The following is a 27,240-nucleotide window of genomic DNA, read 5'->3' as shown; positions in this document are numbered from 1 at the left end:
ACAGAACTCCAGTAGCTTAGTTCCCTCTTCGTTTCGGGAACCAATTCCATGGCCACCATGAACACCATGGAAGATACCAGTTTGCCGTCTGACATGCCCATTAAAATCTCTATCCGTAAAAATGTCATTGCCACTCATCCAAATTATTTTTGTTTAATGAAAATTTAATAAAAATCTCTCCTTGGCCATTATTAGCAATTCTGATAACTTTTGGATGTGAATTTTGCATGAGTAGAAGCTTTTTTTTAACATTTTTTATCCTGAAAATCACCCGCGTAAATTACACGGGTGCACAAGTTACATGGTTTTTACAGTAAATTAATATCTATTGATAAATAACTTGGACTGAGCCTTGGTGATGGTGGTTGGGTACTGAAAAGTGTAGTGGTACTTCTACAGGTCCTGCTTGTACAGATGACTCCTCAGAAGTATTAAATGTAATGTTTACTTGTTTTTCATATTTCAAGCTTTAAAAGAGGAATCGACTAAGGAGATTTCCAAATCAAATGAAGCAGAATCTATATCTGAAATTGAGACTGATGCTGATACTGTAGAAAATTCTCCAAATGCATCAGATTCTGGGAAACAGCTTTACTCAAAAGGGAGTTTAAAGGACATTGAAGATCTTGATACTGAAGAAGAACCTGAAGACCAACATGAACGTTTTTGTAAGTTTTTTTATTCTTTCTCTACATACCCTCGTAAAAACTTTTCTAATAAATTCTTCTGAGTCTGATATCGATGTCATCTGTCACTTGAACATCTTATTAAAATGGCACCTTGTAGACAGCAACTAAATAATATACAGAGAAACAAAAAACAAGTTATAAGCAATGAATTGTTTGAAATAGATTTATATGATTTGTAATGACTGTAGGGAAAGAAGCACATCATGTGTGTGTCTTTGTCTTGACATCCAGTAATTGTTGTAAATGAATGTCCTTTCCAGTATTCTGTTGAAATATATCTAATCATGAGGAAACAAGTAATAGGTGGCATCCAACATAGAAAATCTACCTCAATAAACTCTGTCAGGCTTATCCAAGTCTGACAGTTTATTCAGTGAAAAGTGGACTTTAAAATGATGATGATAAGGAAAAAATTCTGTTTGATGACAAGTTGCCAGAAATAGCAACCTAATCATATCCTACAGTCTTAAAAACAGTTGAAAGGATAATTAGATAAAGAAGTTCTAGATACCTGCTCCATCCAATGTAATGATTATGGCTAGAATGTCTTTGATCAGAATTGATTTACATCTAAACAATTGTTAATTTGGTTTGTAATGATGGTTTGAAAATTTCTTTGGGGTTTTGAAGATCTTGGTTTGCTACTATGACTAACTCAGTGATGTCATCATTTATACATAGATTGTTCTTTGGCAAAGCGTTCGTTTTCATTTAAATATTTATCAGGTATCAAAAATTAATTGAAATTGTTTCGTGTAGATAGTGTCTAAAATGTATTCCTAAATGTGGAAAAGATCTGCCAGTGTGTATGTTAGTATTTCTTGTAGAAAGATGAGTCTACTTTTCTTTGAATAATTTGCTATATGTTTAATACATTAAAAGTCAGATTGAATCTTGCTTGCTTGCATTGTTACTCAGCCAAACTGATGCATAATGGGAACATACTATGAATTAGTTCCCCTTGAAATGTAAATATGAATGGAACAAAACAAATTTCGTGTAAATTGGATGGTTGTGAAGGCACGGGAGTGGCTGTATGGTAAGTAGCTTGCTTACTAACCATATGGTTCCGGGTTCAGTCACACTGCATGGCACCTTGGACAAGTGTCTTCTACTATAGCCTTGGGCCGACCAAAGCCTTGTGAGTGGATTTGGTAGACAGAAACTGAAAGAAGCCCATTGTATATATGTATATATATGTGTGTGTCTGTGTTTGTCCCCCCAACATCGCTTGATAACCGATGCTGGTGTGTTTAGCGGCAAAAGAGACTGATAGAATAAGTACTAGGCTTACAAAGAATAAGTCCTGGGATAGATTTGCTCGACTAAAGGCGGTGCTCCAGCATGGCCGCAGTCAAATGACTGAAACAAGTAAAAGAGTATATTAAGGGTTTTCAGGGTATAAATACCCAAAATGGTGCACAATAGGAAAAGTCTCCAAAATTAACTTAATTCAGAATGGGAAGTAACTCTTACCTTTTGATTACACCGACTTGACAACGAAAAATACGATTTGTTGTTTTACAGTAAATGTTTCTATTTTAGCTTTTGTTAAATACAATATTTTAAACATTTAGAAATATTTTTAAGTGAATGTGATTTCAAAAATGCAAGTTATATGTACAATAAGTATTTATATTTTAGCTTTCTTTAAATAGACAATATTTTAATGTTTTTTTAAAATTATTTTCAAGTGAATACCATCACAAAAATATTTTTTGGAATATTTGAAGAATATTTTAAAGTGAAAATGACTTTAGGATCCGGTGTTTGTAACTACGGTGTGAAATAATTTTTTTCCATAGGTTTTTTTTCGAGTGCATTCAACATAACTCACTTCCAGAGATTGGCTGGCTATTTCTAGCACGCCCTGCTACCATGTAACAACTATTTGCGATAAAGGACCCGAAATACCTGTTATGTGGTAGCAGGGTGTGCAAGAAACAGCAGCCAAGGTTTTCCTTTTCTGGGGAAAGGAGCTGCTTACGCATTGATTTTGATGTCACATTTGTTGAAGTATACAAAATAACCTGGAAAAGAAAAAACAAAACTCCATTGCTGGGAAACTCAGACTTTCTCAGTGACCCAACAGGTCACGGGTAGTCTGGTGAAGAAGAAGATATATATATATATATATATATATATATATATATACACACAAATGTAGGCATACTGAAATGTAGATCTAACAAGATTGTAGAGATGCTTGAAAAGAGGCATGTTGATGTATGTTGCATCCAAGAAGTTAGGTGGAGAGAAGCTTCAGCCAGGTTCATCACAGACAAGACTCATAGGTATAAAATCTTCTGGGAAGGTAACAGTCACAGAGTCGGTGGTGTGGGCATACTCCTTGCTGAGAAATGGGTGAATAAAGTCATAGACGTAGTTAGTTTATGCAATAGAGTACTTAAGCCCAGGCTAGTCTTGCAGAATAGTATAGCTACAAATATATCTGCCTACGCCCTACAAGCAGGCCTACCAAATGAACAGAAGGAACATTTTTATGATATTCTTCTGCAGGCTACCTCCAAGATGATGACAATGATCTCTTCTTTGTGGCTGAGGATTTCAATGGGCATGTTGGACAGCAGCCCGGCATCTACCATGGTAGCCGTGGGGGCCATGGAATTGATTCCCGAAACAAAGTGGGAACAAGGCTCCTGGAGTTCATCATCATCATCATCATCATCATCATCGTTTAACGTCCGCTTTCCATGCTAGCATGGGTTGGACGATTTGACTGAGGACTGGTGAAACCGGATGGCTACACCAGGCTCCAATCTAATTTGGCAGAGTTTCTACAGCTGGATGCCCTTCCTAACGCCAACCACTCAGAGAGTGTAGTGGGTGCTTTTACGTGTCACCCGCACGAAAACGGCCACGCTCGAAATGGTGTCTTTTATGTGCCACCCGCACAAGCCAGTCCAGGGGCACTGGCAACGATCTCACTCGAAAATCCTACGGGAGCCAATCAGGCTCTACTGGCAACGGCCACGCTCAAAATGGTGCATCTCATGTGCCACCCGCACAAGAGCCAGTCCAGGGGCACTGGCAACGATCTTACTTGGCTTGCCGGGTCTTCTCACGCACAGCACATTTCCAAAGGTCTCGGTCAGTAGTCATCGCCTCGGTGAGGCCCAATGTATGAAGGTCTTGTCTCACCACCTCAGCCCAGGTCTTCCTGGGCCTACCTCTTCCACGGGTTCCCTCAACTGTTAGGGTGTGGCACTTTTTCACACAGCTATCCTCATCCATTCTCACCACATGTCCATACCAGCGCAATCGTCTCTCTTGCACACCACAACTGATGCTTCTAATGTTCAGCTTTTCTCTCAAGATACTTACACTCTGACGGGTATTCACATTGACATTACACATCCAACGGAGCATACTGGCTTCATTCCTTGCGAGCTTACGTATGTCCTCAGCAGTTACAGCCCATGTTTCACTGCCATGTAGCATGGCTGTTCGTACGCATGCGTCATACAGTCTGCCTTTTACTCTGAGTGAGAGTCCCTGATGCAAATAACCTATTGATCTGCAACACCAACTTCAGGAAGCCTGCCAGCCACCTGATAACCTATCAATCAGGTGACCCTGCTAGCCTGATTGATTTCATTCTCACCAGACAGTGGGATGCATGGTTGCTCTTAAATGCAAAGACTCTCTCTGGTGAGGAATGTAACCCCCAGCATAGACTAGTTATTAGCGACTTTAGACTCGAGGCCACAACGATGCCAAGAAGCAGAACAATTTGGAAAAGAAGGATTTGGAAGCTTAAGAACTCTTCTTACGGTCAGAGATTTAGGGGCATCCTCATTGAGATATTTGATGAGAGGGAAATTTGTGACATAGAGGACAACTTGGAATTCCTGTGGGACAGCTTGCTGAATGCTACAGACCAAATCTGTGGCTGGTGCAAAGTCCCTTCCAGACCCAGTATAATGTAGTGGTGGAACAATACTGTAGACAGGGCCATTAGAGCAAAGAAACAGGCCGGGAAGAGTGGGAGCAGCAGGGAACTGTATCAGATAGCCAGAAGGGAAGCTAGGAGACAGGCATATCTAGTAGTAAAATATTAATAGCTTCCAATTATACATCTTTGTATATTCATTAGTGATGGAAGCATTCTAAGTTAAAAATAACATTCTGTATATTATACTTAATGCAGATAGAAGCCTGGAAACTGCAGTATTCATCTTGAGAATGCATATTGTATAGACATATAATGTTAAAAACACAACACAGTCTATGCATTAGTTCTTTGAGGTCATTTGTATGAATTTGGGAAAAGAGATATGACTCATGAAAGAAAATCTGTGTTTGAAGACAAATTGGTACAAATAATCTAGAGAATCCTTTTATCATACTTATCCAAAGAATAATTTTGGCCGGTTACGGCCGGTTTGAACACTAAAGGGTTAAGTCCCATGATAAAACTGAAGAGGCGTGGCATCTTCCTCATTGTGGACAAGTAGAGCTACCACACTTGCTGGGAACTTACTATGTATGATTGTTGGAACCTCGTCCAGGTCTCTGTGTAACCATCTGTTGGTCCTGATGGAAGCTTTTCTCATCAGAGAAAAACCAAAGCATTCCAGTCTCTTGGTGTTGTAACTTGTTTAGCAAGCACTTTGCATGGATCAAACGATTCTCTTTTGTTACATCCAAATAAACTGACCCTTATGCATCGCATACGGCTTGTATCAGATGTCCTTCTGCACAACTCTTTCTGATGGTCATTCTGCAACCTCGAGGTCCTTTGCAATGGCTCTGTTTGACTTTCTGGGAGGTTTTATCAATTATTTCTTGAACGTTTTGTACAAAGTTATATGTTCTGATGGTATCAGGACCCTGTGCATGCATTTTGTGTTTACCTACTGCTGCTGGATCGCTGCCAGCAGCTTCCAGCTTCTTTCGAACTTTGACAACAAAGGATTGGGCAACTTTCAGGAAGTGAGCTATCACTGTATCGCTATACTGCACTTTTAAGGCAACGATTATAGTGTGCCTTTTCATTTGCTGAGTCAACCCGGTCTCTAATATAATTTATCTGAAAAGTAGGGTAAAAGAAAAATAAGATAGAAGAAAGTTAGTTTTCTTGAAAGATGTCCTCAAAAGGCTGATGCACCCAATGTATATATATATATATATATATATATACACTGTTGTGTCTGGGGAGAGTCATTCTCTTTTGGTGCCTTATAATTTTAACACACTCACTGGTAAAATTTCCACTTCTTTCTTTTTTATTTTTCTAAAATTTTCATTGCGTATGGCAACCTTTTCAATAGTTTTGACTGTCCGTTACTCACACTGCGTTTCCTTTTGTTTGTTTGTTTGTGCGCATGTGTGGATCAGTGTGTTCCTATGCATGTATGTGTGTGCATATGTATCTATGTGTACATTTGTATGTATGTATTCTGCATATTCATGTGTTTGCATGTCCGTGTTTGTATGTTTTTATGTATGTGTGTGCGTGTGTGTACCTCTGTCTCCTTGCATGTGCATGTCTGTGTGTGTGTGTATTGCAACTATGTACCATGTTTGTTTGGATGTGCATCTCCATATGTGTGGACGTGTGTCTCCATATGTGTCCTTGTATGAAGTAAAGTGTGTGTGTATATATGGTCATGTGTTTCAGTCTTCATTTGCGTATGCATGCTTATTTGTTCATATAACCTATGTAACTATCCATCTGTGTGTTGATCTGTTTACTTTCATATCCATATGCTTACATACGTGTGCATATACATATATATACATACACCCACCCACATCTATCTACATAACAGCCCTGTGTAAACTGGGGGTATGCAGGTATGATATCTGCTATGTGTATTTCTTATTTAGTATTGGGGAAGTTTCACTTATGAGGATGTACTCCTGCATTTGTCTGAGTGAGTGTTGGGTCCTTTGGGTGCTTGGTTAAGATGCGGATGTGAAGTTGACCCAGGTTGCCGGCATGTTGGTAGAGTACGGAGGACTGTTTTTTGTTGACATATTATCTCAGATGTTCATGTTGTGGTTCCACAATGCTCCTAGATGTCTCCCCTATGTATGAGGTGCTTAGTGGTGTAATCTACAGTTACCTTGATACTTTGGTGAATGGAGCTGGATGCCCTCCATTATGTTCCTCTCAGTTTCTACACTACTGTTACTAGAGTTGGTCCTAACTATGATATTAATGTCATCTACATATCTACTGTAGAGTAGAAGAATTGTGGACTGTTTTGCTAACATTTGCTTAAGTTTTCTGTCCCACCAGGTCATGCAGAGGTCGTCCACATCTCCAGCTACACTGACACCGATGACTGCACCTTGAACCTGCATGTATAGTTTTTTATTAAACTTTACTACTATGTAGTTCTTCAAGGTGGTTTTTACACTGGCCCCTATTGCATGAGCAATCATTTCTTTCACCCGATTGTTATTCCTCAGGGTTTTGGGCGGGTGCGATCCAGCCACTCCAGCGCCCTCTGGTGCTTCTTTTCACTGCTGAAGTGATGGTGGGCGGTCTCCCCCTCTGTGACCTGGTGGGGCAGAATCTACTGAGGTCATGGTCATCTAAATAGTTACTGTCGTAGCTTAGAACTTCATGCACTGCATGCAGTTCTCTGGATATGATCAGAAAGGTAGGGTTTGAGTATACAAGAGTGCTAGAAAGAAATTAGATAAAGATTATATGTAATGATACCAGTGGTACCTGCCCTAGATATAGAAACAAAGACTGGAGTAGAATACAAAGAACTTGTGGCAAAGCAAACAGGGTGAACACGTGGTATAAAATCAACAAATATCAAGGAGGGATGTTTGTAGAGGCCACAGCACATGGAGAATTAGCCTGTAGATTTAGGAAAGCTCTGAAGGAGACCAAACTCAACATTAAGATTGTTGAAAAGCCAGGGATCTCCGTCAGACCACAACTATGTAGGATGTACTCCTTTGAGAATACCATATGCACCAGTGATAACTGCATTGCATGTAGGATTAGCCCTGGCATTAACTGTAGAACTAGAAATGTAGTTTACAGCATTAGATACATAGAAGGTGCTTGTAAAGACATGAACATGACATACATAGGGGAGACATCTTGGAGCATTGCTGAACGACTAAATGAACATTTGAGACAATATGTCGACAAAAAACAGTCCTCTATACTCTACCAACATGGAGGCAACCTGCGTCAACTTCACATCCGCATCTTATCCAAGCACCCAAAGGACCCAAAACTCAGACAAATACGGGAGTACGTCCTCATAAATGAAACTTCCCCAATACTAAATAGGAAATATACATAGTAGATATCATACCCCCATACCCACAGTTTACACAGGTAGAGTAGAATAGTTAGTGGGCTGTTATGTAGATAGATGTATGTATGTGTCTGTATATATATGTATATGCACATGTATGTAAGCATATGGATATGAAAGTGAACAGATCAACATACGGACGGATAGGTACATAGATTATATGACCAGACAAGCACACATATGCAAATGAAGACTGAAACACATGACCATATATACACACACACTTTACTTCAAACAAGAACACATATCGAGACACACATCCACACATATGGAGATGCACATCCATACATACAAACAAACACGGTACATAGTTGCATAACACATACACACTCAGACATGCACATACAAGGAGACTGAGGTACACACTCGCGCGCATACATAAAAACACACAAACATGGACATGCAAACACATGAATATGCAGAATACATACATACAAATGTACACACATAAATAGATACATATGCACACAAACAAACAAAAAGCAACGCAGTGTGAGTAACGGACAATCATAACTATTGAAAAAGTTGCAAGATGCAATGAAAATTTTAGAAAAATAAAAAAGTAAGAAGTGGAAATTTTACCAGTGAGTGTGTTAAATTATAAGGCACCAAAAGAGAATTACTCTCCCCAGACACAACAGAATATGCTTCAACACACAAACTCACATAAAGAATCTTGCTAACCAGATCCCAAAACGAAATATATATCATCATCATCATCATCATCGTTTAACGTCCGCTTTCCATGCTAGCATGGGTTGGACGATTTGACTGGTGAACCAGGTGGCTACACCAGGCTCCAATCTGATCTGGCAGAGTTTCTACAGCTGGATGCCCTTCCTAATGCCAATCACTCAGAGTGTAGTGGGTGCTTTTACGTGCTGAATTTCTTCCTATTGTCCTGCTTGGATGTTGGACTGCGGTTAAAGCAGACCTTGGTTTTTCTTCTGCTGAGCTCTTGCATGGTATCACACTGGCATTGCCTGGTATGATGTTGGTGCCAGACAAGTCACAGTCTCTTAATCCAGAGTCTTATGTTGCTCGACTACGCAGTTATTTTTCTACCCTTCCACCTATGGGTCCCTGACACCAAAATCCTCCTTCTAATGTGCCATCAGATCTTGCCTCTTGGACATATGTTTTTGTTCAAGATGATTCTGTCAAAGGACCTTTTGTTTCTCCTTATAAAGGACCCTTTCGTGTGCTCTCCAGCATGCCAAAAATATTCAAACTTCACATTAATGGTCGTTCGGAGACTGTCTCCATAGATCGTCTTAAAAGGGCATATTTTGAGGTGTCCACATCTTTTGATGACGCCACTGCAACAACCATCTTTGAACCTTCACATGCACCTTTGACAACACCATCACTTACACATGCACCTTTGTCAACACCATCACATTTACGTACATCTTTATCAACACCAACATTGGCAACACCACATTCGTCGTCGCAGCTTGCCTCAAACAAACCTTATGTTACGAGGTCAGGCAGAACTGTACACTGGCCAAAGAAACTTGCAAAGACTATTTATGTTTGACATTCTCAATTGTGTTTCCAGTGACAGTTATAATACTTATTGAACTTTGTTTTTCTCTTTCTTTGGTGCATATATATATATATATATATATATATATATATATATATATATATATACATATATATATCTAGTACATACATATTCACGCATTTTCTTTGGTTTCACTTGTGTATGACTGCCTTTATCAAAGTTGACTATGTACTTATCTTGGAATTCTCAAGTCATGATAGGCTTGTGCAACACTTCCTTTTCAAACTACTAAATAGAAAAAAAAAGCAAAGCAATGAATTCTTTGAGGTCATTCATCAGATGATCTATTTTTAAAATTTGAATGAAAATAATTTCATCACACTTTATATTTTCCTCTGTTCCTATAGTACCAGGCAGTCAGTTGGCATCACAGATCCTTTCTGATAACTCTTTTGATGTATTATCCAAATATGTTTCTTCACCAACGATGGATGCTATTAAAAAAATGGGTTTCACACACATGACAGAAATTCAAGCTAAAAGTATTCCTTACTTACTTGAGGGAAGGTGAGTATTATTGCGTTTTACATGTCTCTTAAAATGAAGAGATGTAATTAAACAATATCAGTATTCTTTAAGTTAAGTGTGTGTACCTTGTTTTCATCCAGAGATTATTAAAAGTTATATATATATATATATATATATATATATATACACATACAGTGGATGTATTTTTAAAATTGTAGCATAACTGGGGAATCTGAGAGATTATCTTTTGAAATTTACTGGCTATATTATATTATATTTTATTTAAGTAATAGGGATTTTATTTTTGTAAGTTATAGGAGCAGACTTGATTGTGGTTAATAAGTTCACTTCTCAACCACATGGTTTTGACTTTAGTCTCACCATATGGTACCTTGGGCAAATGTCTTCTACAACAGCCCTGGGAAAACCAAAGCTTTGTGAATGGATTTAATTGATAGAAACTGAAAGAAATCTATTTCATATATATATATGTGGGTGTGTATGAGTTGGTGTCTCCTTGTTATGACATCACATGATTGTTTTAAATGAGTGCCACTGTCATACAGGTGGTGTTCTTATCCAGTCTTCCGTGAAAACATGTCAAGCCATAGAAAAATATTAACATACCTGGAAACAGGTGTGGGTTGATGACAGGTAGGGCATCCAGAAATAGAAAAATCTGCCTCAACAAATTCATCTGACCTATGCAAGCATGGAGAAGTAGACATTGAAACAATGATGATGATGTTACTTTTAATTAAATTAAAGTATCACTCAAAAGGCAAGTCAGTTTAAAATAGTCTTGGGCATTTCTTTAAATGTAGTTACTGGTGAAGGATCAAGATGCAACTTGTTACAAATAATTTGGTAATCTAGGATGATGATGATGATAAAATCAGTTGAAATTTACACTTATTATTGCTCTGTGTTAGGTTAAATTTACAAGTAATTTTTTAGAATTTAGATAAGTATTTGTCATCTTCCTTGTAAATATTAACACTTAGTAATGCTACCTATCCATCCATCTTCTTTGCCCTCTATTCCTGGGAGGGTTGTGTTAAACTATTCAGGCACCTCCTCAATAGGGTTCTGTTAGAAGCAGCCATCATTAGGCTTTCCAGCTGGATTCCTAGGTATGACCAACTAAGACTATGTATTCTTTCCTGCTACATACTAATCATGTCTGTAATACCAGAGTTGTGTCTCTCAATGTGTGGAAGTAGCTTGGCCTGGAGAGACTCTCATGCACCTATTTATCCTCCAGCTCTGTTTCACAAGAACAATTATTTAGAAACTTTAGAGATTCTAAAACCAAGGTGCAGCATAAAAAGCATTTGTGTGGATGCTGGTGCCATGTAAAAAACATTGATGGTACCACATAAAAAGCACCCAGTACACTCTCTCTCTTAATCCTTTTTGCCCCTTGTGGAGCATAGGGCCTCAACAGTTATTTTCCACTTTTTGCAGTCATTGGCATGTTTCTTGGCTGCTTCACTCTAGAGTGGTTTAATTTAGGAAGGGCATCCAGCTGTTGAAACCAAGTCAAAACTGACTATAGAACCTGGTGCAGCCCCTGGCCTTACCAGCCGCTGTTAAGCTGTCCAACTTATTCTAGCATGCAAAATGGACATTAAATAATGACAATGATGACTAACTTCATTTATTGATAGTTAAATGCTTTAAAAAAAAAAAAAAGCGTGATTGAAATATTTCTGATTAATTTCCTTCAATTTTCTATCTAACTAGAGATTTGATGGGAGCTGCTAAAACTGGAAGTGGCAAAACATTAGCTTTTCTGATTCCTGTTGTTGAACTCTTGTACAAACTGAAGTTCATGCCAAGGAATGGTAAGTCGTAATTCTTTATCAGTAACATTTCCTTTAACCTTTTAGCATTTAAACTGACCATATCCAGCCAAAATATTCTACCTGTTTTATGTCCAAACTGGCCAGACCCGGCCTCTCACACTAACCTTACAATACCATTCTAAAAATTAAGTATTACCTCATCAAAATCTCAAATCTAAAAAATAATGAATGGTTAATTCAAAACAATGTGAATAAATGAGCATTACATTTTATTGTAATTTGGATACTAAAGGGTTAATGATAGATTTGGATAAACTTCTTGAAATCAAACTTGTTGCATAAGTATCAAAATTATTGGAAAATTATAGGTAAGTATCTATAATGTCAGTGAAACTTTATTTAGAAGCTCAAACTTATGTGCAGGTGTGGTTGTTGGTCGAGAAATTCATCTCTAGTTCAGTCTCATTGTGTGGCTCTTTGGGCAAAGTGTTTTCTATATCCCTAGGTTGACAAAATCCTTGTGAGTGAATTTGGTAGACTGAAGCTGAAAGAAGACCATTTTATTTATGTTTGTATACATTTGCAACTTCTTGTCTGAAAATGCTGTGGGTGGTGTGTTGTCAGTTTGTTCTGTTGAACCATCTGGGCATTTTGATGCTTTTGAAGCTATGTGAGATAAGTGATTCCTTATTTGAAAAACAAATAAGGGGTAGTGTCAGGAAGGGCTTTTGACTATAAAACAATTCCTCAAATCATGTAATTGTCCAACCGATGCAGTCATGGAAAAACATGTAAAATGGGCGAACAGTTTTAACTGAAAATTCTGAAGCCCATGAGTTTCCATCGCCATCATTGTTTTTTGTCCATTTGTCTATGCTTGCATTGGTTGGATGGAATTTGTTAAGGCAAATTTTCTACAACCTGATGTCATTCTTGTTGCCAACCCTCACCTGTTTCTAAGTAAGGTGCTATTTCCCCATGACCTAGTATGTTATAGAAGATTGGAAATGGACACTGCTTGCATGACAGTGACACTGTTAGTTTAGTTTAGTTTTGTCTATTCCATATGTTTGGCAGTGATGACACTTGAAAATATGCATAACTTAGCTAAGAAGCTCTCTTGTTTTTTAATTGCCTCATTCATTCAAACTCATCTATTCTCTAAAATAATTCTTTCTTGCTTGTTTTAATCCTACAACAACTAACCTTGTTTCTTGGCTACATGTGTGTACTTAACTTGTACTTGTCTCTAAAATAACTCCTCCTTGTTTGCTATAACAATTAAAATGACCTAAACTGTAAACCTCTACATCAACTCATCAAATAACTTTCAAATTTGCAATCTCCCCCTCTAAAATAATAATCCCTTCCCTTGTTTCTTGACTTTATCATCATCATTTAACATCCGCTTTCCATGCTAGCATGGGTTGGACGATTTGACTGGGGACTGGTGAAGCAGATGGCTACACCAGACTCCAATCTGATCTGGCAGAGTTTCTACAGCTGATGCCCTTCCTAATGCCAACCACTCCAAGAGTGTAGTGGGTGCTTTTTACCTGCCACCGGCATGATGTACTGTTCATTAAAATAATTTCTTTCTTTGCTGTCTGTATCTCTTATTTCTTATTGCAATGGTAACTCACTGCTATTTCCCTTTGAAGCTTAGGGCAAAAATGCTGCCTTCTTCGTCCATTTCTGGCTATCACCTCTATACCCGTCCCCTCCCCATCTTGTACTTTTCTCTAAAATAACTCCTTGTTTGCTATAACCCTTAAAATGATCTTTTGTGTCTGTGGTTGTGCCCACCTTTTCCCACCCCACCACCAATACCAGAAATCTCTCTCTCTCACACACTGGAAATCTTTCTCTCTCTCTCACACACTGGAAATCTTTCTCTCACTCTTACTGGAAATTTCTTTCTCTCTCACTCTTACCGGAAATCTTTCTCTCTTACTGGAAATCTTTCTTTTACTGGACATCCAATTGCCCTTCCCCTCTCTCCTCCTCTATTGGTAATCTTGCTGCCCTTTCCTCTCTCTCCATCCCCCTATCTTTAGACTAACTAAATCAGATAGTAGTCCACTTACCATTTAAAAAAATTTTATTTACGCATACCTGCAGCATCAGTAATGCTTCTCCCACAAGGCTCATAACGCTTATATTTACGCCTCAAACACTTTCATATACAACGCTTTCTCACTCCCCCCAGTAGAAGTTACAACCTTAACAACTCTAACATGTTTGAATGACGGTAGGTTAAAAGCAAGGACAATTATTATGACGTCTGTTACCAAACGTTCACGGGAACCTACTGAATAACATCTTCCTGTGTTACCTCCCATATCTCTTTCCCAGTTTTCAGAGTTGGCACTCTAAATGAAGGCATATGTAAAGGTAGGTCTAGCAAGATTGTAGAGATACTTCAATGGAGACGCGTTGATGTATGTTGTGTACAAGAGGTAAGATGGAGAGGATCTTCAGCCAGAATTGTCACAAGCAAAGCACATAGGTATTAACTCTTCTGGGAAGGTAATAGTGATGGAATAGGGGCTGTGGGCATACTTCTTGCAGAGAAATGGATGGATAAGGTCATAGAGGTAGTGAGTGTGTGTGATAGAGTACGTAAGCTCAGGCTAGTATTGTAGAATAGTATAGCTACAATTATCTCTGCCTACGCCCCACAAGCGGGCCTACGAAATGAACAGAAGGATCACTTTTATGATATTCTTCTGCAGGCTACCTCAAAGATGAGTGATAATGATCTCATCTTTGTGGCTGGAGATTTTAATGGGCATGTCGGACAGCATATGGTGTACATGGGGTTGGTCCCAGAAATGAAAAGGGAACAAGGCTGACTCTGCTAGCCAGATTGATTTCATTCTCACCAGACAGTGAGATGCATGGTTCCTCTTAAATACAAAGGCCCTCCCTGGTGAGGAATGTAAACCCCACCCAACATAGACTAGTTATTAGTGACTTTAGGCTTGAGGCCAGAAGGATGCCAAAATCCAGACCAATCTGGAAAAGGGCATGGAAGCTTAGGAACCCTTCACATGGTCAGAGATTTAGGGATATCCTTACCAAGAAATTTGATGGTAGTGAGGAGGAACTACAGTCCTGTGACATAGAAGGCAGCTGGGAATTCCTGCGAGACAGCTTGCTGAGTGCCACAGACCAAATCTGTGGCTGGTGTAAAGTCCCTTCCAGGCCTAAGATAACATGGTGGTGGAACAGTACTGTAGACAGGGCTATTAGAGCAAAGAAACAGGCTTGGAATTCTTGGAAGAGTCGGGGTAGCAGGAGAATGTATCAGATAGCCAAAAGGGAAGCAAAGGGACAGGTATATATAGCCAAGGGAGTAGCAGAAAAGAAGTCTGCCAATGTTCAGCGACATGAACAACCAGAGAACTGAAGTATTTCGGATTGCAAGACAGTGTGTGAGAGAAAACCGTGATGTCATAGGAGAGAAATGTATCTACATGGATGGTGGTGCCCTTATGTTTAATGATTCTGCTAAGAAAAAGGCTTGGGGAAGCCATTATGAAAGACTGCTGAATGTGGAGAATATCGGGAGGAGGAGAGTCTGCCAAAGGTTGACCCAATTGAGGGATCAGCTATTCGAATTGATTGTACCCAGGTAGATAAAGCAATTAAGGATATGAAGATGGGGAAAGCACCTGGCCCATCAGGAATCACTGCTGGGATGCTTAAAATATTGGGCGGTGTGGGTTAGGGTCTTGTCACCCAGAGCGTAAATCAGGTAGTTCACGAAGGAGTCATACCCAATGACTGGTGTAGCAGCACCATAGTCAACTGCTACAAGGGGAAAGATGATGCTTTAGACAGAAATAACTACAGGGGTATCAAATTATTGGATCAGATGATGAAAGTTACAGAGAGGTTCATAGCCCAACTAATTAGGGAGAGAGTTAGCCTAGATAAGATGCAGTTCAGTTTTGTGCCAGACAGAAACACCATTGATGCTATATTTCTGGTAAGGCAACTGCAGGAGAAATACCTAGTCAAAGATAAACTTTTGTACTTGGTTTTTGTTGACTTGGAGAAAGCCTTTGACAGGGTGACCTGATCCCTTATCTGGTGGCCAATGCAGAAACTAGGGATAGACGAGTGGTTGGTAAGAGCTGTACAAGCCCTGTACAGAGATGATGTCAGTAAGGTGAGGGTTGGCAAGGAATTCAAGACAGGCTGCCCCTGAGAGCTCCTCTATGCTAATAGTCAAGTCACTGCCAGAACTGAATATGAAGTTTAGGGTGTGGAAGGAAGGTCTACAATCGAAGGGCCTTAGGGTTAACCTAGCCAAAACCAAAGTCTTAGTAAGTAGGAAAGCTGTCAAATTACAACTTGCTTCAGGTAGATGGCCCTGCTTGATCTGTAGAAAAGGGTAGAAACTTGATACAATGTACCCGGTGTAAGCTTTGAACACATAAGAGGTGCAGCAATATCAAAGGAAGGTTAACCAGGAAAATAGTTTTTGCGTGTGGCAGATGCACTGGGGTAATAAACACTGAAGATGTACAGAAAACAGATTCCATCACATGCCAGGGGGAGAAACTAGAAGTAGTTAATAGCTTCTGCTACCTAGGTGACCAAGTCTGTAGTGGGGGCAGTTGCTCTGAGAATGGAGCGACTAGAGTAAGAATAGCCTGAGCAAAGTTCAAGGAGCTCCTACCTCTGCTGGCAACTAAGGGCCTCTCGCTCAGGATGAAAAGTAGACTGTATGATGCATGTGTGCGAAGTGCTATGCTACACGGCAGTGAAACATGGGCCATGAATGCTGATGACATACGTAGGCTTGAAAGAAATGAAGTTAGTATGCTCCGCTGGATGTGCAATGTCACTGTGCATACACGACAGTGTAAGCGCCCTGAGAGAAAGGTTGGGCTTAAGAAGCATCAAATGTGGTGTTCCAGAGAGGCGACTGCGCTGATATGGCCATGTGTTATGTATGAATGAAGACAACTGTGTGGGGAAGTGTCACTCCCTAACTGTAGAAGGGACTTGTGGAAGAGGTAGACCCAAGAAGACATGGGATGAGGTGGTGAAATATGACCTAACATTGGGCCTCACAGAGGCAATGACAGAAGACTGGGACTCTTGGAGATTTGCTGTGATTGAGAAGTCCTGGAAACTAAAGTGAGATCGCAGCCATGCATGTCCAGTCCTGTTAAGTATACCCCTGATGCGTTGGGTGATATGATGTGCTTGAGAAGACCTGTTGAGTCGAGTAAAACCAATATCGTAGATGGGACCGGTGCCCCATATCTGGCTCACATTCTGGTGGCACGTAAAATGCACCATCTGAACGTGGTCGATACCAGGTTAGCCTGACTGGCTCCTGTGCCAGTGGCATGTAAAAAGCACCCACTACACCCTCGGAGTGGTTGGCGTTAGAAACTTTGCCAGATCAGATTGGAGCTTGGTGCAGCTGCTGGCTCTCCAGACCTCAGTCAAACCATCCAACCCATGCCAGCATGGAAAACGGGCGTTAATCGATGATGACGATGTGATTGGCATGGAAACAGTAACACGACCACTCTCATACATATAACACAATGGGCCTCTTTCAGTTTCCATCTACCAAACCCACGCACAAGCTTTTGGTAGATCCAAGGCTGTAGTAGAAGACACTTGCTGAAGGTGCCATGCAGTGAAATTGATCTTGAAACCATGAGGTTGGGGTGCAAACTCAGCACAGCCATGTGTGCACCTATAGTTAAACTTTTTACATTTACCATCTCCAAAAATATCTATAATAAATGCAATAAATTTTGTAATTGTTTATCTTGTAATCAATTTGTATAAAGTGTACTTTAAAAAAAATTATCCAAAAAGTTTTTGATCCAGATGATGTAATTTTATATTCTGTCAGGAGTACAAATCATGCTAATTATTGGTACACTGATACAGACTAATTATATGTAGCATGTTCAATATCATTTATGCAATACTTAATAATAGTGCTTAGTATAAAATCCGGCCGTTGCCAGTACCGCCTGACTGGCTTTCGTGCGGGTGACACGTAAAAGCACCCACTACACTCTCTGTGTGGTTGGCGTTAGGAAGGGCATCCAGCTGTAGAAACTTTGCCAAATTAGATTGGAGCCTGGTGTTGCCATCCGGTTTCACCAGTCCTCAGTCAAATCGTCCAACCCATGCTAGCATGGAAAGCGGATGTTAAACGACGATGATGATGAACCCACAACTCTCATGGTGAAGACTAATCCTATGACGTGTCATTGTAAAAGAAGCACTGACCTTAGTATTTCAAATATGTTATGCATAGTCTGTGATATGATTTATGTACAACTTTTGCAGGTACCGGTGCCATTATTATATCTCCCACTCGAGAATTAGCCATGCAGATCTATGGAGTGTTAAAAGAGTTGTTAGAATATCATCATTTTACCTTTGGATTAATAATGGGTGGCACCAAGAAAGATGATGAGGCTAAAAGATTGGTGAAAGGAATCAATTTTATTGTTGCCACTCCAGGTCGCTTACTTGATCATCTTCAGGTAACCTTTTATTTTGATTTTTTGTCTTAGTTTATTTATTAATGTATCTCTTGTTATACTTGCTGTTTTATTTTGCTTTGTGTTTTTTTTTATCTGAACGAAACAATCTATTTGTTACATTGTATTACATCCATTTTCCATTCTGGCATTGGTTGGATGGCCTGTGTCAATTCTTATGTGAATTTACTGGTCTCCTTGGCAGTTGAGGAAGCCACATCTCACTCTTGTATTTAGTTTTGTCTAGGTTTCTACAGCCGGACAAACTTCCTATGACCAGCCATTTAAATCCTCGAGTATAATCCGCATGTTTTTCCCAAAATTTAGAGGTCAAAATCCCTAGTGTGTACTATATATGAGGTTAAAAATGAAAAAAATTTTCTAAGCAATGTCCGAGTCTCTATTTGCTGTCCGGCAATGTTTATTCAGACACATTTTGTGATGTCAGGCGCGAAAATACCTTGAAAGCAATGAAGTCATAAAAAGAATCATCTATAACTTGCAGTAAACAACATTTATTAACCCTTTCGTTACTATATTTCTGACCAAAATACACCCCTCATGAGTTTCAATTAAATTCTAAAATAATCATGAATTTAGACTAGTCTCATTAAACACCTGTAACTTTTTTTATTTATCAACATATTAATGTGATATTTGGAACATAATTGAAGAAAGGGTTCTTATTCAATTCTATTGCATAATTTTTGTCTCAAAGTAACTCTAATTACAGGTAAATCCAGGTAAACTGAGCAAAATGTAAAAATATTTAAATTTTGTTTAAACATTACCAAAAAAAATGTGTCATCAGCTAATATTTAATTGGGTATGCAACAAAATTTTGATATAGAAGACTTGTGCACATCACTAGATTATCAAATGCACAAAAGAACAGGTGTACCATAAAGGTAAAATAAACTGAAATACTGGAATTTCTTTTTGAAGAAAACTAGAAAATTGAATACAACTAAATGAAATATACTCACACACATACATAAATACACAGGGACATATATAATAAAGATTTACAATAGAAATTAAATCAAAACTTGTCACTCACCTTACAGGTAAATTAAAATAAAAAATAAAACTAAGTAAATTTGAAAAATATTTATACAATCTTATTATATATATACAAAAAATATTTACACAGTATTTCTATCATGGAAAGTTGTAAAACATCCCACTCTACATACTGCAACCTTGCAGAATGCACATTGGAAAGACATTTCAACTGGCTGTCCCCTGGGAGTTTTTCTTTGTTGATGTAGACATTCACGGCACTGCCTTTTGCAACCCCCGATTTTTTTCTAATTTATGTAGATCAGCTGAACTCAGAGGGAGATCTCTCTGGCAGGCTTTGCTTTTCCTTCCTGCAGTTATTTTTTTGGAGGAATAACCTGCCCTCAACTGCGTTGCAACATCTGCTTGGAACTGCAGATGGTCACACTGCTTGCGAACCCCTCCTGAATTGGTATATAATATGAATGCATTTACAATGCTCATGTTTACTATATACCAAACCAGGTATCGCCACCATTTATTACCCGGTCTACCAATCGGATAATAACTCATCACCTGGTTAAGCCGATCCACACCACCCATGTACCTGTTATAATCAAGGTTCACAAACGGAGTGCCATTTTCATCTACCCATGGTTGTACACTGGTAGATAGAAAATTTATCTGCCTCTTATCTCTGTATGCGGTTGCTAGCAGATTTCCTTTCTGCCGTTGGATTATTTCACCTCTTTTTGTTAATTTTGTTTTTCTTTATATCCAACGGCAGCCCTTTTCTACTGAGCCATTATTGTAGCACATGTATACGTTTCCACAGCTTCTAAATCCACCGCAAGTTTGACCGAACTAAAAAATCGGTCAAAAAGTAATATACGGCCCTGGTTATGGTATGGACGTGATAAATTCCAGACCACATCGTACCCTAGGCCATGCTGACTAACACTATTGTCTCTTTTCCCTGTATAAAAACTAAATCCACAGCAGTACCCAGTATTTGCCTCACAAATTTTCCAAACTTTGATCCCCCATTTTGTGGGCTTTTCTGGCATCATCATCATCGTTTAACGTCCGCTTTCCATGCTAGCATGGGTTGGACGATTTGACTGAGGACTGGTGAAACCGGATGGCAACACCAGGCTCCAGTCTGATTTGGCAGAGTTTCTACAGCTGGATGCCCTTCCTAACGCCAACCACTCAGAGAGTGTAGTGGGTGCTTTTACGTGTCACCCGCACGAAAACGGCCACGCTCGAAATGGTGTCTTTTATGTGCCACCCGCACAAGCCAGTCCAGGGGCACTGGCAACGATCTCGCTCGAAAATCCTACAGGAGCCAGTCAGGCTGTACTGGCAACGGCCACGCTCAAAATGGTGCATCTCATGTGCCACCCGCACAAGAACCAGTCCAGGGGCACTGGCAACGATCTTACTTGGCTTGCCGGGTCTTCTCACGCACAGCCCATTTCCAAAGGTCTCGGTCCGTAGTCATCGCCTCGGTGAGGCCCAATGTACGAAGGTCTTGCCTCACCACCTCAGCCCAGGTCTTCCTGGGCCTACCTCTTCCACGGGTTCCCTCAACTGTTAGGGTGTGGCAGTTTTTCACGCAGCTATCCTCCTCCATTCTCACCACATGTCCATACCAGCGCAATCGTCTCTCTTGCACGCCACAACTGATGCTTCTAATGTTCAGCTTTTCTCTCAAGATACTTACACTCTGACGGGTATTCACATTGACATTACACATCCAACGGAGCATACTGGCTTCATTCCTTGCGAGCTTACGTATGTCCTCAGCAGTTACAGCCCATGTTTCACTGCCATGTAGCATGGTTGTTCGTACGCATGCGTCATACAGTCTGCCTTTTACTCTGAGTGAGAGTCCCTTTGTCGCCAGCAGGGGTAAGAGCTCTCTAAACTTTGCCCAGGCTATTCTTATTCTAGCAGCTACACTTTCAGCGCACCCACCCCCACTACTAACTTGGTCGCCCAGATAGCGGAAGCTATCGACTACCTCTAGTTTTTCACCCTGGAATGAGATAGAAGTTGTTTCCTGTTTGTTTGCAGTCTTTATTGCACCTGAACATCTGCCACAAACAAAAACTAACTTGCTAGTTAACCTGCCTTTGATGTTGCTGCACCTCTTATGTGTCCATAGCTTGCACCGGGTACATCTTATAGAGTTACTACCTACTCCTTTTCTACATACTGAGCAGGGCCATCTACCTGAAGGGGTTTGTGTTTTATCTACCTTCCTACTTATTAGGATTTTGGTTTTAGCTAGGTTGACTCTAAGGCCCTTCAATTCTAGACCTTGCTTCCACACCTGAAACTTCTCCTCTAGTTCTGATAGTGACTCCGCAATTAGGGCAAGGTCATCAGCATAGAGGAGCTCCCAGGGGCAACCTGTCTTGAACTCCTCTGTGATTGCCTGGAGGACTATGGTAAATAATAGGGGGCTGAGGACGGAACCTTGGTGGACCCCTACCTCTACCCGGAATTCATTGCTGTACTCATTTCCAACCCTCACCTTACTGGCCGCATCTCTGTACATGGCTCGCACAGCTCTCACTAGCCATTCTTCTATCCCAAGTTTCCTCATTGACCACCAGATAAGGGATCGGGGGACCCTGTCAAAGGCTTTCTCCATGTCAACGAAAGCCAGGTACAGAGGTTTATCCTTGGCTAGGTATTTCTCTTGCAACTGTCTCACTAGAAATAAGGCATCAGTAGTGCTTTTACCTGGCACGAACCCAAACTGCATCTCATCTAAATTGATTCGCTCCCTAATTAGTTGGGCTATGACCCTCTCTGTAACTTTCATAACCTGATCTAACAGCTTGATGCCTCTGTAATTATTTGTATCTAAAGCGTCCCCTTTACCTTTGTAGCAGTTGACTATGATGCTGCTACACCAGTCATAGGGTATGACTCCTTCGTGTATCACCTGGTTCGTAATACGGGTGACTAGGCTATAGCCAACACTGCCAGATATTTTGAGCATCTCTGCAGTGATTCCTGATGGGCCGGGGGCTTTCCCGGTCTTCATACTCTTAATTGCTTTATCTACCCTCGTACTATCAACTCGGATAGCTGGTCCCTCTATTGGGTCGACATAAGGCAGGCTCTCTTTCTCCCATTCATTCTCTTTATTAAGCAATCTATCGTAGTGGCATCTCCAGACCTCTTTCTTTGCATCCTCATTTAATGCAAGCGTACCATCATCCATGCGAACACATTTCTCTCCTACAACATCACTATTCTCTCTCCTACACTGTCTTGCAACCCGAAATACCTCGAGTCTTTGGTCCTCACGGCGCAGAACATTGGCAAATCTTTCCTTATCTGCTTCCCCTCTGGCTAAATAAACCTGTCGCCTAGCCTCCCTTCTGGCACATTGGTACAATTCCCTGCTACCACCGTTCTTCCAGTCCTTCCAAGCTTGTTTCTTTTGTCTAATAGCCCTGTCTACCTCCTTGTTCCACCACCACGTTACTCTGGGTTGGGAGGGGACCTTACACCACCCACAAATCTGGTCGGTGGCTTTCAACAGGTTGTCCCGCAGAAATCTCCAATTGTCTTCCACGTTGTATGATGCTATATCCCCTTCTATTTCGTTAAATGCTTCAAGTAACTTGTCTCTAAGTCTCTGTCCGTTTGCAGGGTCTTTAAGCTTCCACACCCTTCTTCTCCAAGCCTGTCTAATTCTGGGCACCCATTTTGCCTTGATCCCAAAGTCGCTAACTACTAATCTATGTTGTGGGGTACATTCTTCGCCAGGGTAGGTTTTGGCATTTATAAGCCGCCCTCTTTCCCTATTTCTGGCGAGGATGTAGTCGATTTGGCTAGAGTGTCTGCCGGAGCGGTAGGTGACTAGGTGACTGGCAGGTTTCCTGAAGTTGGTATTGCAGACCATAAGATTGGTTGCATCACAGAACTCCAGCAGTCTGGTTCCCTCCTCGTTGCGGGAACCGAAGCCATAGCCTCCATGTATGCCATGGAAGCCCCCAGCACGACGTCCGACATGACCGTTGAAGTCTCCAGCCACAAAGAGAAGGTCCCTGTCACTCGTCGACGAGGTAGTTTGCAAGAGGGTGTCATAGAATTGGTCTTTCAGACCATCTGGTAGCCCAGGTTGAGGTGCATAGGCTGAGATGACAGTAGCTAATCTATGATGAAGCACTAGTCTGATCTTAAGTACTCTGTCACTTACTCTAACGACCTCGATTACCTTATCCACCCATTTCTCCGCTAGAAGTATTCCTACGCCCCCGACCCCGTCAGTGTTCCCTGCCCAGAAAATCTTGTACCTGTGTTCTTTGCCTGTGAGGAACCTTGCAGAACCTCCTCTCCATCTTACTTCCTGGATGCAGCACATATCTACGCATCTCCGTTCAAGCATCTCAACAATTTCACCAGATCTACCTTTCAGCGTGCCGACGTTGAGAGTGCCAATCCTAACAGTATGGGTGTTGGGGGTGTGGGCCTGTAGCCTGGGAAGAGGAAAAGCAGTGTCGTGTACCTGAAAAGAAAACTTGCAATTGGAAGAATTCATAAGCAAAACATTACCTACAACCTGCAAACATTTCTCAACCTTAATGCGCTACCCAAAGGTAGGGGAGAGGATGGCCAAGGCCACTAGATGGGTTCCGGGAGACAGCCGAGGTTGACAGGATGACAAAGGGATGAACTTCCGGTGGAGGGGGCGGGATGACAGGAATGAACTTCCGGTGGAGGGGGTGGGATGACAGATGAATGAACTTCCGGTGGAGGGGATGGGATGACAGAGGAATGAACTTCCGGTGGAGGGGTGGGATGACAGAGGAATGAACTTCCGGTGGAGGGGTGGGATGACAGAGGAATGAACTTCCGGTGGAGGGGGTGGGATGACAGAGGAATGTACTTCCGGTGGAGGGGTGGGATGACAGAGGAATGAACTTCCGGTGGAGGGGGTGGGATGACAGAGGAATGGACTTCCGGTGGAGGGGGCGGGATGACAGAGAAATGAACTTCCGGTGGAGGGGGTGGGATGGCAGAGGAATGAACTTCCGGTGGAGGGGGTGGGATGACAGAGGAATGAACTTCCGGTGGAGGGGGTGGGATGACAGAGGAATGAACTTCCGGTGGAGGGGGTGGGATGACAGAGGAATGAACTTCCGGTGGAGGGGGTGGGATGACAGAGGAATGAACTTCCGGTGGAGGGGGTGGGATGGCAGAGGAATGAACTTCCGGTGGAGGGGGTGGGATGACAGAGGAATGAACTTCCGGTGGAGGGGGTGGGATGACAGAGGAATGAACTTCCGGTGGAGGGGGTGGGATGGCAGAGGAATGAACTTCCGGTGGAGGGGGTGGGAGGGCGGGTTACCGCCAGCGAGTAGAGAGGGCTCTTAATTGTAGATTTTAAATATTTGAGAGACAACAATGCATAAATCGTAATTTTTTAAAAGAGCAATGAATTCTGGGTGATTAGAATATAACGTAGCATGAATTTAGGAAGCTTAGAAAATGAATAAGCATGAATTTAAGACAACAACTGAATTCAATTGAATTTCATGGAGAGAAACAAGATAAATAATAAGGGACAAAACTAAAGCGCAAGGTATTGAGATGTTTGAGGCCGTAAATAAATAAAAATCTCTATCTTATCTGCATCTTGGGTATTTCGTCGTAGTACGTCAGCGAGATAATTTAGAATGGGTTTCTCATTTATATATAGCCAGAACCTGAAGACCTTAAAGGAAAAACTACGAAGGGGGAGAGAGAGGATGGAGGGGTAGACAGAGGCATGGCGGGAGAAAAGATCATCATATATATATATAAAGAGAGAGAGAGAGAGAGAGAGAGGGGGGGGACCAGTCAAGCAGCACATCACGCTGTAATTCTTGGGCTGAGAAATCAACACTTAAAAGCCATAATTTTAAGGAGCGATAAGAATTTTTGAATAAAGGAAAATGGGTAGTGGTGGTGGGTAGGTACCGCCAGCGAGTAGAGAGGGCTCTTAATTGTAGATTTTAAATATTTGAGAGACAACAATGCATAAATCGTAATTTTTTAAAAGAGCAATGAATTCTGGGTGATTAGAATATAACGTAGCATGAATTTAGGAAGCTTAGAAAATGAATAAGCATGAATTTAAGACAACAACTGAATTCAATTGAATTTCATGGAGAGAAACAAGATAAATAATAAGGGACAAAACTAAAGCGCAAGGTATTGAGATGTTTGAGGCCGTAAATAAATAAAAATCTCTATCTTATCTGCATCTTGGGTATTTCGTCGTAGTACGTCAGCGAGATAATTTAGAATGGGTTTCTCATTTATATATAGCCAGAACCTGAAGACCTTAAAGGAAAAACTACGAAGGGGGAGAGAGAGGATGGAGGGGTAGACAGAGGCATGGCGACTGTCCTTTATACCCCACCATCGACAGATAAGTATCTCTCAGGCTTGTAAAATGTTTTATATGCATTTTGAACGCAGTCGATGAGAGATCTTATTTTAAATAAGAGATCCAAGCTTGGTTCTCCATGTACTGGGGTACTGCTAGTGTCTCTCACATGTAAATATTGATTCAGCTTCACAAATCGTACTCTCGTCATTATACTGGAAACATACTGATCACCAAAAGGTTCCTGATTTCTCCAGTAATTTGTTATTCTGGGTAACTGTCTAATACCCATAATAATATTTATGGCAAAAAATGCCCGTACTTCATCTATGGTTGCAGGAAACCACAAGCTATCTTTTTATCCGGCTTGTTTACATTCTGCTGGAAAAAATAGGAAAAAGAAATCTAAAGGTTTTGCTTCCTGAGAAAGACTATGGGTAGACCCTGTCTCCTCAGAAAAATTGTTAATAAAAATATTTTAAAAATCTTTACTCCATTCTGGTGTAAAATCATCCTCGCTGTCACTGCTTTCAGTTTTGGATACAGATATATCTGATTCATTTTCGTCCACCACATGCTTTTGTAGCTCATTCATTCTTTTCTTCGATACCTTCATATCTTCGGTTGAAAAACCTTCAAATTCGGAATCACTGCTTGATAGCATGAAACTCCTCTCCATCTTCAAAGTTGAAAAAAATTAACGCCGCAAAAAATGTGGAAAAAAAATCTTCCAAAATTCACTGAGTTCAAATATCACGCCAAACAATGTTGGATACAATAACTCAACTGTTTGCAAAGTGAAATCACGTGTTTTAACGAATGTACTAACCAGATTTGGGTTGAAATTTACATTTAAATAACAATGGGTACTCTCGGCCGGCTTGGTCTTATGAACTAAAAATTTTTTCGGCCGGCTTAGTAACGAAAGGGTTAAAATAAAAGTGTTGTATATCGTCTGCACTGGATGGTACTCAGGATGACATTGTATCGAAAGATCAAATAAATGAAAGTGAATCTTCTGATGTTGACTATGAATCTGATGATGACGGAGATTTACACTACAGTGATGCTGACATGTTTATGGAGGAACAAATGGAACAGTTATTTGATGCTGAAAGTGACGTTGAATTTGAAGGATTTGAATAAATGTTTTTGCTTTTATAACTGATAGAGATAAATATGTAAAGGCAATTTACTTAATATTTATTTTTCACTGACGTTATTGCTGTTATTTCTTTATTTTCTGCGAAGTGCACAAAAAAGCTACACTTTTGCATTATGGTATATATACAATAATAATAAAGGACATTACCGGATATATGTTTACCAAGGACGTTATATAAACCTCCTTGACTCAAGTTAGAGAAAGGGTACATATTATACACAAGGTTTAGGTTTTTCAGAGGTACAGGCCCCTAAAAATTCCCTGCGTATTATATTCAAGGGCGGACCAT

General features: G+C 40.6%; 1 protein-coding gene across 3 annotated transcripts in view; it reads left to right on the top strand.

Annotated features, from left to right (window-relative positions):
- The window catches only part of LOC106872015 (uncharacterized), a 57,054-nt gene that overhangs the window by 15,188 nt on the left and 14,626 nt on the right, over window positions 1–27,240 (top strand). For all 3 annotated transcript variants that reach the window (XM_014918830.3, XM_089359103.1, XM_014918829.3), the window contains exons 6-9: window positions 468–668; window positions 9,923–10,082; window positions 11,790–11,890; window positions 18,188–18,387. In XM_014918830.3, the coding sequence (XP_014774316.1) occupies window positions 468–668; window positions 9,923–10,082; window positions 11,790–11,890; window positions 18,188–18,387 (662 nt within the window). The remainder of the gene's footprint in view (window positions 1–467; window positions 669–9,922; window positions 10,083–11,789; window positions 11,891–18,187; window positions 18,388–27,240) is intronic.

The sequence above is a fragment of the Octopus bimaculoides genome, chromosome 10 (assembly GCF_046866305.1).
Source record: "Octopus bimaculoides isolate indiv1 chromosome 10, ASM4686630v1, whole genome shotgun sequence".
Lineage (NCBI taxonomy): Eukaryota > Metazoa > Mollusca > Cephalopoda > Octopoda > Octopodidae > Octopus > Octopus bimaculoides.
The sequence above is the reverse complement of the archived record's forward strand: the minus strand, read 5'-3'. Positions and strand labels throughout refer to the sequence as shown.